Source organism: Pyrgilauda ruficollis, unplaced genomic scaffold, assembly GCF_017590135.1.
Source record: "Pyrgilauda ruficollis isolate IOZ18807 unplaced genomic scaffold, ASM1759013v1 scaffold59, whole genome shotgun sequence".
In the NCBI taxonomy this organism is placed as follows: Eukaryota; Metazoa; Chordata; class Aves; order Passeriformes; family Passeridae; genus Pyrgilauda; species Pyrgilauda ruficollis.
Window position 1 is genome coordinate 4,242,566 of NW_024527599.1, and position 15,101 is coordinate 4,257,666.

Below are 15,101 nucleotides of genomic sequence, written 5' to 3' on the forward strand. Positions count from 1 at the left end.
CCAGGAATGCCAGCCTGTCCTGGCGCAAACAACGGCACAATGGGACAGCCAGCTGCAGGATGTGGCCCTGTGGGGACTGACAGGGCTGGGGGACACAAATGACCAGGGTCATGGGCAGGCAGGTGACACTCATGGTCAGGGGTGGAGCCGTTTGGGGACACGCGTGGTCAGGGGACAAGTATGACCAGGGTCATGTGCAAGGAGGGGACACAGCCCTCTTGGGGACACACGTGGTCAGGAGGGGCCCTTGGGGGGACACAGCTGGGGGTTACATCCCTCCTGGGGACACAGATGGCCAGGGGAGCGTGTCCTTTGGGGACACCTAACTGGGGGATACATCCCTCAAAGGGTCACGTCCCCCTGGGAGGGGGAATGTGTTTCCAGGGTGTCCCTAAAGGCAGGAGGGCAAATCTCTTTTTTTTGGGAGACGCTGCTGGGGGTCATGTCCCTCAGGGGAGCAAAAATGGCCGGGGACACAGCACTGCAGAGGCCACCCCTCCAGGGGACACAGGCTCCCTGCACCCACGTGTGCCCTGTGCCTCACCTGAGGGTGCCTGTGTAGGGTGACCCCCACTCTCAGATGTCCCTGTGTCCCTGCTGGGCCCCTCCCCACGGGCTGCCACCCCTCCCTGTCCCACACCACTGTCCAGCAACTGGGAACCAGTTTGCAGTGGGGAGCTCCCAGTTCAGGGTCCCCACACGCATGGGAATGGATAATCCTGGTGGCCACAGGAGGATGGGGCATTTGTGGGGCCACTCTGGAGTGGAAGTGGCAATCCCCACATCCCCAAATCCCCCCTTGGACAGTGCCAGGCTGGGTGGGGGGAGCTGCTCGGGGCGGTGCCCCCCGGGCATGAAGGGGTTAAGGGCCCGTCCAGCTGTGCAGTGCAGATGTGAGATATGCAGATGAGGCAGAGCAGGTTTTATAAGGAGGGTGCAGATCCAGCACCCCACAAAGCCCCAGTGCCACCCCCACAGGTAGGTGCCACCACCTGGGAGCTGCTGTTCTGCTCAGGGATTGTGGGACTGGGGACAAAGGTGGGGTTTGGGAACCCCAAAACCTGCTCAGGGATTGTGGGACTGGGGGACAAAGGTGGGGTTTGGGACCCCCAAAACCTGCTCAGGGATTGTGGGACTGGGGGACAAAGGTGGGGTTTGGGATCCCCAAAACCTGCTCAGGGATTGTGGGACTGGGGGACAAAGGTGGGGTTTGGGACCCCCAAAACCTGCTCAGGGATTGTGGGACTGGGGGACAAAGGTGGGGTTTGGGACCCCCAAAACCTGCTCAGGGATTGTGGGACTGGGGGACAAAGGTGGGGTTTGGGACCCCCAAAACCTGCTCAGGGATTGTGGGACTGGGGGACAAAGGTGGGGTTTGGGACCCCCAAAACCTGCTCAGGGATTGTGGGACTGGGGGACAAAGGTGGGGTTTGGGACCCCCAAAACCTGCTCAGGGATTGTGGGACTGGGGGACAAAGGTGGGGTTTGGGACCCCCAAAACCTGCTCAGGGATTGTGGGACTGGGGGACAAAGGTGGGGTTTGGGACCCCCAAAACCTGCTCAGGGATTGTGGGACTGGGGGACAAAGGTGGGGTTTGGGACCCCCAAAACCTGCTCAGGGATTGTGGGACTGGGGGACAAAGGTGGGGTTTGGGACCCCCAAAACCTGCTCAGGGATTGTGGGACTGGGGGACAAAGGTGGGGTTTGGGACCCCCAAAACCTGCTCAGGGATTGTGGGACTGGGGGACAAAGGTGGGGTTTGGGACCCCCAAAACCTGCTCAGGGATTGTGGGACTGGGGGACAAAGGTGGGGTTTGGGACCCCCAAAACCTGCTCAGGGATTGTGGGACTGGGGGACAAAGGTGGGGTTTGGGACCCCCAAAACCTGCTCAGGGATTGTGGGACTGGGGGACAAAGGTGGGGTTTGGGACCCCCAAAACCTGCTCAGGGATTGTGGGACTGGGGGACAAAGGTGGGGTTTGGGACCCCCAAAACCTGCTCAGGGATTGTGGGACTGGGGGACAAAGGTGGGGTTTGGGACCCCCAAAACCTGCTCAGGGATTGTGGGACTGGGGGACAAAGGTGGGGTTTGGGACCCCCAAAACCTGCTCAGGGATTGTGGGACTGGGGGACAAAGTCCCCACACGCATGGGAATGGATAATCCTGGTGGCCACAGGAGGATGGGGCATTTGTGGGGCCACTCTGGAGTGGAAGACGCAGGGAGTGGCCCCTTGCAATCCCCACATCCCCAAATCCCCCCTTGGACAGTGCCAGGCTGGGTGGGGGGAGCTGCTCGGGGCGGTGCCCCCCGGGCATGAAGGGGTTAAGGGCCCGTCCAGCTGTGCAGTGCAGATGTGAGATATGCAGATGAGGCAGAGCAGGTTTTATAAGGAGGGTGCAGATCCAGCACCCCACAGAGCCCCAGTGCCACCCCCACAGGTAGGTGCCACCACCTGGGAGCTGCTGTCCTGCTCAGGGATTGTGGGACTGGGGGACAAAGGTGGGGTTTGGGACCCCCAAAACCTGCTCAGGGATTGTGGGACTGGGGGACAAAGGTGGGGTTTGGGATCCCCAAAACCTGCTCAGGGAGGGGGGGATAAAGGTGGGATTTTGGGAACCCCAGAACCTGCTCAGGGAGGGGGGGATAAATGTGGGGTTTTGGGAACCCCTGTGCTGCTCTGAGATGGGGATCTGGGATAAAAGGAGGGGTTAGGGGGGTGCTGTGGCGGGGAGGAAATTTGGAGCCCTCAATCCCACTCTGGGGCAGCAGGACTGGGGGGCAAGGATGGCATAGGGGGGTCTTGGGGTGAGGGGACAATTGGGAACCTCTGCTCCTCTCCAGGGTGGTGGGAACGGGGTGACAAGGAGGGATTAGGGGGGACACCTGGGTAGGGAAGCGCTGAGAGCCTCTGTCCTGCTCTGTGGGGGGATAAGGAGCGGGTGGGGAGCTGCTGGGGCAGGGAGGCCTCCAGGAGCCTCAGGAGGGGACAGGAGCGAGGGGACAGGGGTGGGCGAGGTGACACCGGGGTGGCAACACGCTGTGCTCCTGACCACGCCGTCTGTCTGTCTGTCTGTCCCTGCAGGCTCTGCTGTCCCGGGCAGGATATCATCGTATACTGTAAGTTGGCTATGAGACACTACAGTATAGATGATGTACTCCCCGGGCCGCACCGACCTCCGACACGGCCGGGCACCGGGACGGGCCACACGGGCTGCAACAGGAGCCGGGCACGGCCGGGACCCGCGGCCGGCGGGGAAACCGTTACCATTACTGAGTTTAGTAATGGTAATGGTTCTGCCGACGGCCGGCAGCGCGGCACGGCACGGAACGGCACGGGAGGGGACGGGAATGGGACAGGAATGGCATGGGAATGGCACGGGGGGGACGGGATGGGACGGGATAGCATGGAACGGGACAGGAATGGCACGGGATGAGGCAGGAATGGCATGGGAATGGCATGGAGGGGGACAGGATGGGACAGGATGGCATGGGATAGCATGGAATAGGATGGGAATGGCACGAGATGGGACGGGAAAGGAATGGAAATGGCACAGGATGGGATGGGAATGGCACAGAATGGCACAGGAATGGCACGGGATGGGATGGGAATGGTGCGGGAATGACACAGAATGGAACAGGATGGCACAGAATGGCACGGGATGGGATGGCAAGGACACAGTGATGGAGCCCTGGGGACGGGCACGGGACAATAAAAAGAGTTACAGAATCGTGGCTCCGGCTCTTCTTCCTCACCACATCCCCCGGGGGCTCCGGGACTGGGGAACTGGGCACTGGGGACACTGGGGGGCAACTGGTGACACCGGTGGGGCACTGGTGACACCGGGAGTGCTGGTGACACTGGGGGGGCACTGGGGGGACACTGGTGACACCAGTGACATTGGGAGCACTAGTGACACGGGAGGGGCACTAGTGACACTGGGGGGCCACTGGTGACACTGCTGACCCCGGTGACACCGGGAGCGCTGGTGACACTGGGGGCACTGGAGACATTGGTGACCCGGTGAGAGCTGGTGACATTGGTGACCCCGGTGACACTGGTGACCCCGCGCTGCCGCCACCTGCACCTCGCGGTGGCGCCGGCAGGGGGCGCTCCCGCGTCCCCGCCCCGCCCTGCGCCGCCGGTCCCTCGGCCGTTTCCATCCCACAATCCCCCGCGGCACAGCGGCGCTCTGGCCCCGCTCTCGCGCTCTCCATGTCCCCGAGCTGTTCGCCAATGGGAGCGGGCACCGCTCGCCTTCCCGGCGTGCCCCGCGGCGCGCCAACATGGCGGCTCCCATGGCCGCGGCCGCCGCCCGGGCCACGCTCTGGGCCGCCGGTGCCGCCGCGGCGGGGCCGCTCCGGCTACGAGCAGGTGCGCTGGGGCCGCAGGGGTACTCTGGGGGCTGCTGGATGCGGGAGGTGGCGGGCGGGACGGCGGGGCCGGCCGAGAGGCCTTGTTATGGGGTTAGCGCTGCCCGGACGCTGCGTGTGGAGGTGGGGGGGGCGCAGGCGAGCTTGGTGCGTTTTAGGGACCTTCTCGGTATATTCGGTGTTTTCTTCCAGCTCGCCTCGCGGGGAGCCGCCGGAGCGGGAGCAGCTCGGCTCTGGGCGGGATCCTGAGCGTTCCCGGCCGCTGGAGCGGGAGCAGCTCGGCTCTGGGCAGCCTCCTGGGCATCCCCGCCGAGGCCCCGCCCGCTGCTCTGGGCCGGCACCCGCCGCCCGTGGCCACCGACAAAGGTGAGTGGCGCCGGCTGCCGCCCCGCCCCAGGGCTGTCCTGACCGGCGGAGGGTTTGGCAGCATCCCAGCTCCTCCTTTCCCTGGCAGAGGAGCAGAAACGCCTGTTGGAGAATCGGCCCGACCAGCCGCAGCAGCCCAGGGCGCTGAGGATCGCCATCATCGGCGCTCCCAACGCCGGGAAATCCACGCTCTGCAACCAGCTCCTGGGCAGGAAGGTGAAGCTGGGGGGCAGCTCAGGCTGTTTCCGTGGTTTGTTGGCGTGTCCTGGCTGTGTTACACGTTTAGTTGGTTTCCTGCAGGTTTTCCCAGTCTCCAAGAAGGTGCACACCACCCGCTGCAAGGCCCGGGGTGTCATCACCCACCAGGACACGCAGCTGGTGAGTCCTGGAGCCCAAGAGCAGCATTTGCTCATCTGTGTCCTCTGGGATCACCTCTCGTTGCACAAACATGGGGTTTTTCCCCTCACCTCTCACTGCTGGCAAACTTGAAACGTTTGTTTTTGCTTTTCCTAGATCATTCTGGACACACCTGGCCTCACAAATCCCTTAAAAGCCAAAAGGTACCAGCACTGGGGTGGGGAGGGGGCTGTGTGCTGCCTAGCAAGAGTTGATAAAACAGGGATGTGATTTTCACTGTGCAAAGTCTGTAAAACAGTCGTGGGATGAATGCATATTTTTAGTCTTATTTTACTTTCCAATATTTTTTTTTGTTGCAATTTCAGTAGCACACAGAGCCTGTGATGTCCCTTGAGCCTTTTTGTGTGTGGTTCTGTGTATCTGCACATGGCAAGGGATGTCACAACCCCTAAAGCAGCTGGAATGAGGGCAAACAATGGTTTCCTTCTAGTTTGAGAGGGAGGAACACAATTATAATGAAGTCTGCTTGGTTTACTCATTTGTATTTGTCCTTCAGGCATAATTTAGATGAAGCCATGCTGACAGACCCATGGGACAGCATGAAACATGCAGATTTAGGTGGGTTTTCAACTCTTTTTTTGGATCAAACAGATCCTTTTCTGCCACACAAGTTCCCAGCTGTGGTATCTGGGTGTTTGCTGGCAGCACAGGCAGCCCAGGGAATGTGAACAAGGAAGGAAGGGCAGAGAAAATATCTGGAATATTGAGCTGAGGATAAGAACTGCCTGGTGCCAAGGGGAGGCACTTTGGGTTAATAATTTGGCTTGGATGTTGAGATTTAGCACGTGTGATGTCATTAGGGTGATCTGGAATATTGAGCTGAGGAGGGGATAAGAACTGCCTGGTGCCAAGGGGAGGCACTTTGGGTTAATAATTTGGCTTGGATGTTGAGATTTAGCACGTGTGATGTCATTAGGGTGACATGGGCAAGCTGCATTTTTAGTGTTTTCAATGAAATCCTTCTTTTTGTGCCTCTGCTGAGGAGGGGAGTGACCATAGACTCTAAAGCTGCAAGTGAACATTCTGGAAAATGTGGATTCATCCTTTTTCCCTCCCTCTTTCCTGGCAGTCCTGGTTCTGGTGGACGTGTCAGATCACTGGACAAGGAACTCTCTGAGCAGGGAGGTGCTCAAGTGCCTGTCTCAGTTCCCCCACATTCCCAGTGTGCTGGTCCTGAACAAGGTAAATCCTGCTCGTTCTTCCTGCCTTCTTCAGGCACCCCCTGCCATCAGCACTGATGAATTTTTGGGTCCCTGGGGTGTTAAAGGACACAGGCTCCCCCCCCTCTGCTCCAGAATATTGAGGGGTGTGTGTGTACCCATTGCAAGCACCCCTGAAGCTGTGCTGCTGCTGTCTGGGGTTTAAATCCATCTGGGAAGAGGAGCCAGGTCAGCCAGGGAGAATTCAGCAGGGCTGGCAGGTTCTCAGGGTCTGGGCAAACTCTGGTCTGGCTTCTGGTCACAAAACTGTCCTGTCCTGCAGCAGCTGCTTCCCTGGCTGGTTTCCTCTGGCTCCTTCAGATCCAGGGCCCAGCTGCCCACCTCATTCAGGACAAATCCTGACACCTCTCTCTGCCTTCAGGTGGATATGCTAAAGAAGAAGTTTCTCCTGCTGGAAATAGCAACTGATCTGACAGAGGGAATTGTAAATGGAAAAAAACTGGAAGTGAAATCTTCTCCACTTAAACAGGATTCCCGTTCTTCAGCAAAGTTTCCCCTTCATATCACTGAGGCTTCTCCACCTGAAAGCAAGGTCCCAGGGTCTCCCTTTGGGCAGGAAAAGAATCAGGCCCAGGAAGGCTCTGCTTTGGACAAGAGCAGTGATGTTGGGGGTGCTGGCACAGGGGAAGGGCCACAGCACCATGGACACAAGGATCTAAAAGATATGAAAGGCTGGCCACACTTCCAGGAGATCTTCATGCTGGCAGCTCTCCATGGGGAGGAGGTGGATACACTCAAGGTAACTCCAGCCTGAGCTTGTGTCACACCTGGAGACTGGGGTGGGACAGAGCCTCAGCTTCTGTTCCTGGCCTGCCATGGGGGGTGTGTCACATGTCACCGTGGGATGTGTCCCTGCTGCATCTGCTGAGTTTTCTGTACAGAATTCTCACCTGGGGCTCTCCAAACAGCAGCTTGTTCACAACAAGGAATCCACCCACTGCTGTCTCTCAGCTCCAGGGCTTCTGTGGGATACACACAGCCCTAGGGAGGGGTGTCAGAGCTTCCTTTTCTCCTGTCCCTGCCCAAACCACTGCCCTGGTGCCAGGCCAGCAGCAGTGCCCTCTGTGCAGGAGGAGCACCGGGGTGGTGGCACTGTGTGGGTGACACGTGGCACTGATGGGGTGTGTTGTGCCCACAGAGGTATCTCCTGATGCAAGCCAAGCCAGGCCCTTGGGAATTCCACAGCGACGTCCTGACCAGCCAGTCACCTCAAGAGATCTGTGATAATATCATCAGGGAGAAGGTCCTGGAGTACCTGCCCCTGGAAGTGCCTTATGGGGTGACTCAGGTGGGAAGTGTGCCCAGGCAAGAATTGTCCATGAACTGTTTTATTGGGAATTTTGGGCTGCGTGATGAGAACCTTTGGCTCTCTGGGATCTGCCAGGCCCTGTGGGGTGACTCAGTAGTTGCACTCAGGTGTGCTAAGACCCTTTCTGTGTGTGGAGGAGCCTGCCTTGTGTGCTGGTGTGTCCAAGGGGTGGTGCTGGGGGTTCCTGAGGGTTTTCCAGGATTGCTGAGTGCTCACTTGCTGCCGCAGGTGACGGACGTGTGGGAGGAAGGAGAGTGTGGGGAGCTCCTCATCGTGCAGAGCCTCCTGGTGCCAAGGGAGTCTCATAAGGTGAGTGAAGAAAGAAAGATGGGATGCTGGGGAGGGTGAAGGGAGGTTCCCCAAGTCCGTCCTTGCTGTGCTCCCCTCTCCCTCTCTTTTGGGAAGGGCCCTGTACCCAGTACTGGCAACTCTGTTGCCTCACAGTTTAATGATGGAATTTCTGTCATTACTTCTGTGGCTGCACCTTTCTCCTGGGCAGTGTAAAGGTGGGTTTGATGATGTTCTCTCTGGGTTTTAACACAGAGGATGTTGATTGGAAGAGGAGGAAAGGTCATCAGCAGGATTGCTCGGGAGGCTGGCCAGGACCTGATGAACGCTTTCCTTTGTGAGGTCCGCCTGAAGCTCCAGGTGGAGGTGAAGGGTTGAGCACTTGGTGTGTTTTAACAGCCCTTGAACTCTCTGATCATGTGGAGAAACCAGTCCTGGGGGTATCCTGGCACCTTTGTTGAATCCAGAAATAGAGGATGATGGAGTTACTACAGTGGCCTGAAGTGGAATATATTATTCTTTGGGGGAATGGCCCAAACTGAAATAAAATCTCCAGGCCTTCTATGGCATCTGGCCTGGGCACAGACACTGGAGAATCAGCTGCACCCATGATTCTGGTACTGCATTTCCAGAGCTGCCACCCACTTCTTTTGGGCTGTGTTCATGTCCTTGCTCTCAGGTGTTTGTACGTGGGAGTTCAGGAGCATCTCCTGCCCTTATAGCAAACAAAGGGTGGCAGTGAAGGATTATCAGCATGTTTGTAATCTCTTCTGAAGGCTGAATCGTGGTCACACAGGAGGACAAGGCCACCCCAGCCCAGCTGATGGTCTCATGTTGACTTTTCTCCCTGCCCTGTTGAAGCTGGTGGGTGCAGGGAGTTGGTTTTAGGGGTTTGCTGGCAGCTGGAACATCTGTAATGCCTGACTAGCTTGTCTGTCGTGCCAAACCAGCATGGACCCACTCTTTAGGAATTCAAGTAGTTTATTGCATCACTTACCTCCAAGTCCTCACTCTTTGCACCAGGGTCACAGGTACAAACACTGCAGCTGTTGCAGCTAAAGAAAACCCCAAAGTGGGAAGAGCAGCAGGTTCTGCAGCTCAGGTGTAACAGAGAGCACCTGGCACAGGTGAGGCTGAAGGAGCAGGGCTGGCTCTGCAGAGCCCTTGGCGTGCTGGAGCCTGGCACCACGTGTGTGTGTGCCTGGGCCTGGTGTTTGGGGCTTGTTTTGTCTCTTTGTCAGGTGTTTGGAGCCCTGGATTCCTTCCTGCCCGAAGTCCAGGTAAATCTCCATGTGCAGTTGTAAATCAACATCCCTGAGGGAACAAAACCCCAGCAGTGAAGAGATGGGGAAGGGTCTGGAACCCAACCTGCTCAGCCCTCTCTGGTGCACTGTGAGAGAGATGTTTAGCCCTTCTGCTGAAGAATTCTGGAGTGTGAGATAACTGAAAACTGGGTTGGGAAACCTGCACAGTGTCCTTCCTTGTTTCCCAGGAGCAGGGGGTGCTGTGGTCCTTGAACGCTGCTTTCCAACTTTTGTATTTCCCTTGCAATAAAATGAGGTCCCAGCACAAGTGATTGTTCTCTCCTTTATTCCTCCCTGGCAGCCTGACCTCACAGCCACCACCTTCCCTCTGTTTTATTCCAGCTCAAACCAGGGCACTTTCATGTCATTCCACCTTCCCAGCTGAGCTTAGATCCCATTTTCTGAGCTGTGATTTCTGCAGACTGCGCCTTGTCGGGGGGAAAGCTGGGCAGGCAGGGTTGGAGGGGTACAGGGGGAAGGTGTCCCCTCTGTGTGGCTGTGTCAGGGGAGGGGTCAGGGTCACCCTGTGCTGCCCCAGAGCTTCATCCCAGGCTGCTTCCAGGGATGGAGCCGAGTGCCCACAGCAACAGCAGGGACAGTGGAAATGCTCTTGGCATGGGAGGGGGTGAAGTGTCACCTTGCTGACCTGCAGCTCCTCAACGAGCTTTGAGAATTAGGTTAATTATCCCATCGCAGGGGTACAAATCATCACTTCCCTGTGGGCAAAAACTTCCCGAAGGACTGACCCCAGCTGTGGGGGAAGGTGTCTGTCGAGACCACGGCAGCACCGGAGCTGTGGCAGAGCTGTGTCCCCATCCTGACCCACCTGCATCTCCCTGTCCCCCTGCCGTGTTCCTTCATGTTCTCCCTTCATGCTCCTGCCATGACCCCATATCCTGCTTATGTCCCTGCCGTGTCCCTCCCTGTTCCCAACATGTCCCCTTCACATTCTCCCTGTGTCCCCCCATGCCCTCCTTTCATGTGTCCCCCATGTCCCCCAGTGTGTCCCTGCCATGTTCCTCCCTCATACCTCACAATGTCCCCCCTGTCCCCCAGTGTGTCCCTCCCTCATACCCCTCCCAGTGTCCCCCAGTGTGTCCCTGCCGTGTGCCACCCTCCCCAGTATCCCCCAGTGTGTCCCTGCCATCTTCCTCCCTCATGTCCCCGCCATGTCTCCCAGTGTGTCCCTGCCGTGTGCCTCCCTCATACCCCACAATGTCGCCCCCGTCCCCCAGTATGTCCCTCCCTCATACCCCTCCATGTCCCTCAGTGTGTCCCCACTGTGTCCCTCCCTCATACCCCCCCCAGTATCCCCCAGTGTCCCCACTGTGTCTTTCCCTCGTACCTCTCCCATGTCCACCAGCGTCGCCCCCATGTCCCCACTGTGTCACTCCCTCATACTCCCCCAGTGTCAGCGCGGCGGGACCGCCGCGGTTCATACCCCCCCCCACCATTGTCCTTCCCGGGTGTCCCCTCCCCCCGCCCGCTGAGGCATCGCCGGTGTGCCCACCCGCCCCCTGTCGCGACACCCGCCGCCTGTCGCGACACTGCCTCCCGCCCCGCCTCGCCGCGGTCTCCCCCGCTCCCAGGGCCCCCGGTAGCCCCGGCGCCCTCGTTAGCTGTCCCCGGGTTCCGCGCACACGGCCCGGGATCGCGATAGTGCGTCAGCCATCGCGACTGGAGTGCCGTCAGGGGGAAGGGGGGATTGCGGTCGCAGTGCGAGCACATCCTTTGTGTGATTCTTTCCCAAGAAAAGTGTCTTTTTGCAAGAGACTCGCGGGCTGGTTTGGGCTGGAGGGGACCTCGAAGCCCGTCTTTGCCGCGGGCAGGGAACAGGTATCGCCAATAAATCATCCGTCGTTTTTATTCCCCAACCAATGTTCAAGTGTCTGAAGAGGAAGAAGAAGAAGGAAAAAAACTGCAGAGCTGGACTCCAGTTCTCAGTGCACTCGTGCAGCAAAGTGCTGAGATGGTTTTGGTTGTGCAGCGTGTGGAGCTCCCCACCAGCACCTGCGAGGGCTCGCCGACACCTCTCACCCTCCCCTGGTAGCACTAGGTACAAGTTTAGGATAAATCACAGGTGCAGGTTGATTAGTTCAACCAGAATTTGTTCTACTCGCTGCTTATTACAGTCCTTTATTTTTCTCTAGTCACATTCTCAAGAAAATACAAGTTTTTGTGGAAAACTTTTTGCAGCAATACTTTCTTCCTCCTTGTTGCACAAACCCGGTTCTTTGTTGCTCCGGTCGCTGCGGGAGAGGAGGGAGCTGGGAGCTCTCAGGAGATAAGGTTGAGTTCCTAAGTGATGTCATTTGTGCTGGAGCAATGGTAGTGACTTTGTGATGGAATAAATCCTCCTGGACGTGTTGGAGCTTTGTGATTGTGTGTGTGTGTGTGCACTGTGGAAACTTCGTCTGATTCAGCAGCCGGCTGAGAAAATTCTGTGCTCCATAGGCAGTGAGGGAATAGAGTGATGAGAGCTGCATTTTCCTTTCAGCCTTTTTATTTCTGATCAGGGCTTTTTAAGAATTTGAACTTGTTAGAGTCTGTTCATTTAATGAGTGCATAAAGCAGTGGGGAAAGATGCTGTTCAAGGGTCTTACAGGTGTTGGAGATGGGGAGAGCAGAGTGAAGGAATCAGGGAGAGCTTTTAGGTGGGTCTGGTGTCCTGTAAAGCCAGTCCAGAGGGTCTGGAAACTTGGAGGGGAAAAGCAGTGATAACAGAAAGCAAACTTAAAGCCAATGCATTCACTATTAATTTTCAGCAGAGGAATGCTTGGATGAAAAGCGAGTAAGAGTCAGAGGGTAAGGTCTGCAATTAACACAGAATCTAAGCTTTCATGGTGAAATGCTTCCATAAAAGAAAGGCTATTTGTTTTCCAGATGATATTTACACTGGGTAGAATTTCTGAGGTGAAGAAATGAGAATTGCCCCTTGTCTGGGGGAGCAGAGGTCGAGCAGGAGCTGGAAGAGGAGTTGATGAATTGGCTGTAATTCGCAGGCATCGCCTCAAATATTTTCAATATTTCTCAACTATTTTAAGAAGCTGTATTGAATTCCAGCCCAACCAGCTTGATAGTCTGGAGAGAGGAAGGATGCGTATTGCTGGAGCAAGAATTAAGCAAAAATAGATAAATCTGACATAATGGATGACAAGGGAAAGCTGATTGCTGAAAGATGCTGGCATGCTCTGTTTTTGCATGCTTGGCATATATTCTGTTGTGTTACATGGCTTTTGAAGTGTAAAAAAAAAGGAAGAAATCTCATTTTGTGCTGAGATAAAAGAAAAAGCAGGTGCTTAAATTCTGTTAAGGATCAGCTTTGATACTGACATGAAGTAGTGACCTCGCTTGCATTTACCCCCCTGTCATTTTGTGAACTTCTCAATTGAATAAATAATTCACTTAGCACCAAATAAATGCCATTTAATAAGATGGTATTTTTGATCCCCCTTTCACTTCACATTGCAAACAGTTTCACACTTTTTCAGCTTGAGCACAGCCTGGGGTGCTATTTCTGTTAATAACATTAAAAATATGTTGGAGAATGTCCACATAGTATTGTTTTTTCTCCAAATGTGAAATTAAGGAGCCGTTGTGTTCCCTGCAGCTTGGATATTTGCCTTCATTTAAGCCTCATTTGTATTTGTTTCAAGTTGTCCTCTGATAGATAAGCTTTTGTATCTGTGCTTGCTTCTGGGAACTGTTACCAGATCAAGAGAAGTAAGGATTTTTGTCAAGGACTGAAGTATCTATCTCTATTTCCCAGAAGCTCAGACAATGTGCAGGAGCCTCAGCTTGTGTCCTCTGCTGCACTTGCTGAAATGCCTGGATGTGGGATAGAAACTTTTATCAGTGCTTCCAGTGCAATATTTTACTTTTTCACATTGGCTTGACCATTCGTTTTTACTCTTGTTCATTTTTGACCATGACTTGTTACTGCTCAGCACAGGGAGATGGGGAGAGGAGGAAGTAGAAAGTTTTGCACTGGCTGGCCTCACCCCAAAAACCTCCATCACCAAAACATTTTATATACTGTATATTCCTGGCTCACTCATCTTTGGTGAAGCAACAATGGGGAGAGTCACAGATTTATGAAGTGACTTGCAGGATTCTGGGATTTATGGAGTTGCTAAATACACCACCCAGAACGTAGCCACAGCCTGATTTGTTTGAGTTATTTAACAGATGATCAGCACTTTTAAATAATTGCTTTAAGAGCATGTAGTTCACTGAAATGCTACACCCAGCAGGTGAGTAACAGGTCACTCTGTTGTGTAGTAGTATACTCACTCTTCAGAGGCTGTTTTTGGGGTAAGGTGCCCCTGAGGATGAGTAAAAGTTTCACAATTTTCTGCGTTTGTAAGTGAGTCTGTCACCCCACCCTTTCCAGTTTTCAGCATTTGAGATGTTTAAACAGTTTAAAACGTTCTCAAACTAGGAAGTGAAGTGAGTAATTGAATTTTTTATTCCTTGTGTGGTATGCCACATTCCCATTTTCCCATTGTATTTTGTGACTCGTGTTGAAATCTTTACCACACAGATCTTGGAGCAATTTTTTCTTTTAATTGCAGATCATTACTTTGATGCTAAAATGAGTATGTCACATTATTAATCTTTCCACTTTCAAAAAATAAAATGCTTTCCAAATACTGATTGAGGAACAGAGCTCCTGAACAGGCATTCTACTGGCTGACGTCCAGAAAAGTTGTTCTGAACTTTACCCAAAGATATTTTTCCAAGGGGTTGTAATCTTTCAAAAGCTGATTTTACTTCCAAGCAGGGCATAGCTTGGCCTACACCAGGAGCTGACAGAGACCCCTGTGTTCATCTGTTGCTGGTTCCTGTGTTTTTAGTAATTTGATTTAAATGAACACTTAAAAAGCCAGCAGATGTGGCTCATGGCTGATCCAGCCTCATAGATCCTGTAGGTCCCTTTTCCTTATTTCAGCACATTCTGTCTGGGTGTCTCTCCACGCCTCCCCACTCGTTTTGTATTTGTTCTGTGTTTGCTATAATTATTCCCCCATCGTGCTTAAGAATTATTCTACATTTATGTATTCCCATTGCTTAACTTCTTTATGCTGTGTGTGAAGATTAGTCCAAGTTTCCAGGGTTTATGAGGAAAATGGTGATATTTCATTCTTGGAATAATTTCTCAGGAATGCAGTTTGGCTGCAGTGTGGATTTGGTAGGGAATAGTGGGAGTGTAACACTTAGAGATGAAAACTGGAAAAGGTTTTTCATGTGAGTTCCCGTGCAGGGACTCTGGAGTGCTTGGAATGTGTGGAGCACTGGGTTGTTGATGTATTTAGAGATAAGTGAACTGTTCCAGGCTTTCAGATAGATGCATTGATGGGTGTACTAGGGGGAAGTGTTTTAGAAAACAGGTTCTATGTAAGAGCAACACTGAGACAAAGCTTTAAGTACAATTCTGCTGAATTAGGTGACAGATCCTGCTTGCAGCAGGTGTGGGTCCTGTAGGATCTTTGGTGGGCAGCGAGTGCTAACATTTAATTTCTTACTGTGTCTGTAGTAAAGGTGATGTAGAAAAGGTGAACCATGAAAGTGCAGCTATTTTTAGTTTTAAAGAAAAAAAAAGCAGTCAGAAAATGATCTACTAAGTGATACATTGCTGACGTCTGTAGTGCAGCCAACCCAATTAAGGTGCCATATATTGTTTCCAGCAGGATTCTGATTGTTTCTAATTTGGGAACCACGCGAGAGCGATGGAAGTAGGTGAAACGCCGTGCTCTGCTCTTCAGAGTGATCTAGCATCCAGTTTCTCTGTAATTTCCCTACTCATACTGGGACAGTCTCCCT

General features: G+C 54.1%; 3 protein-coding genes across 3 annotated transcripts in view; all 3 read left to right on the forward strand.

Moving 5' to 3' along the window:
* Positions 1-906: 906 nt before the first annotated feature.
* Positions 907-3,437, forward strand: LOC121361744 (collagen alpha-2(VI) chain-like). The gene is made up of 3 exons (XM_041482734.1): positions 907-1,038; positions 1,094-2,193; positions 3,086-3,437. Exons 1-3 carry the CDS (start codon positions 907-909, stop codon positions 3,435-3,437), a joined length of 1,584 nt encoding a protein of 527 aa, XP_041338668.1.
* Positions 3,438-4,220: 783 nt separating this feature from the next.
* ERAL1 (Era like 12S mitochondrial rRNA chaperone 1) lies at positions 4,221-9,543 on the forward strand. Its single transcript, XM_041482645.1, has 11 exons — positions 4,221-4,375; positions 4,567-4,740; positions 4,829-4,956; positions 5,041-5,118; positions 5,254-5,300; positions 5,654-5,715; positions 6,227-6,339; positions 6,739-7,116; positions 7,516-7,665; positions 7,915-7,995; positions 8,230-9,543. The coding sequence occupies exons 1-11, from the start codon at positions 4,288-4,290 to the stop codon at positions 8,350-8,352; spliced, it is 1,422 nt and encodes a 473-aa protein (XP_041338579.1). The 5' UTR covers positions 4,221-4,287; the 3' UTR covers positions 8,353-9,543.
* Positions 9,544-10,696: 1,153 nt separating this feature from the next.
* The window catches only part of FAM222B (family with sequence similarity 222 member B), a 36,127-nt gene continuing 31,722 nt past the window's right edge, over positions 10,697-15,101 (forward strand). The window contains exon 1 of the mRNA XM_041482581.1: positions 10,697-11,114. The gene's annotated coding sequence lies outside the window, so the exon portion shown is untranslated. The remainder of the gene's footprint in view (positions 11,115-15,101) is intronic.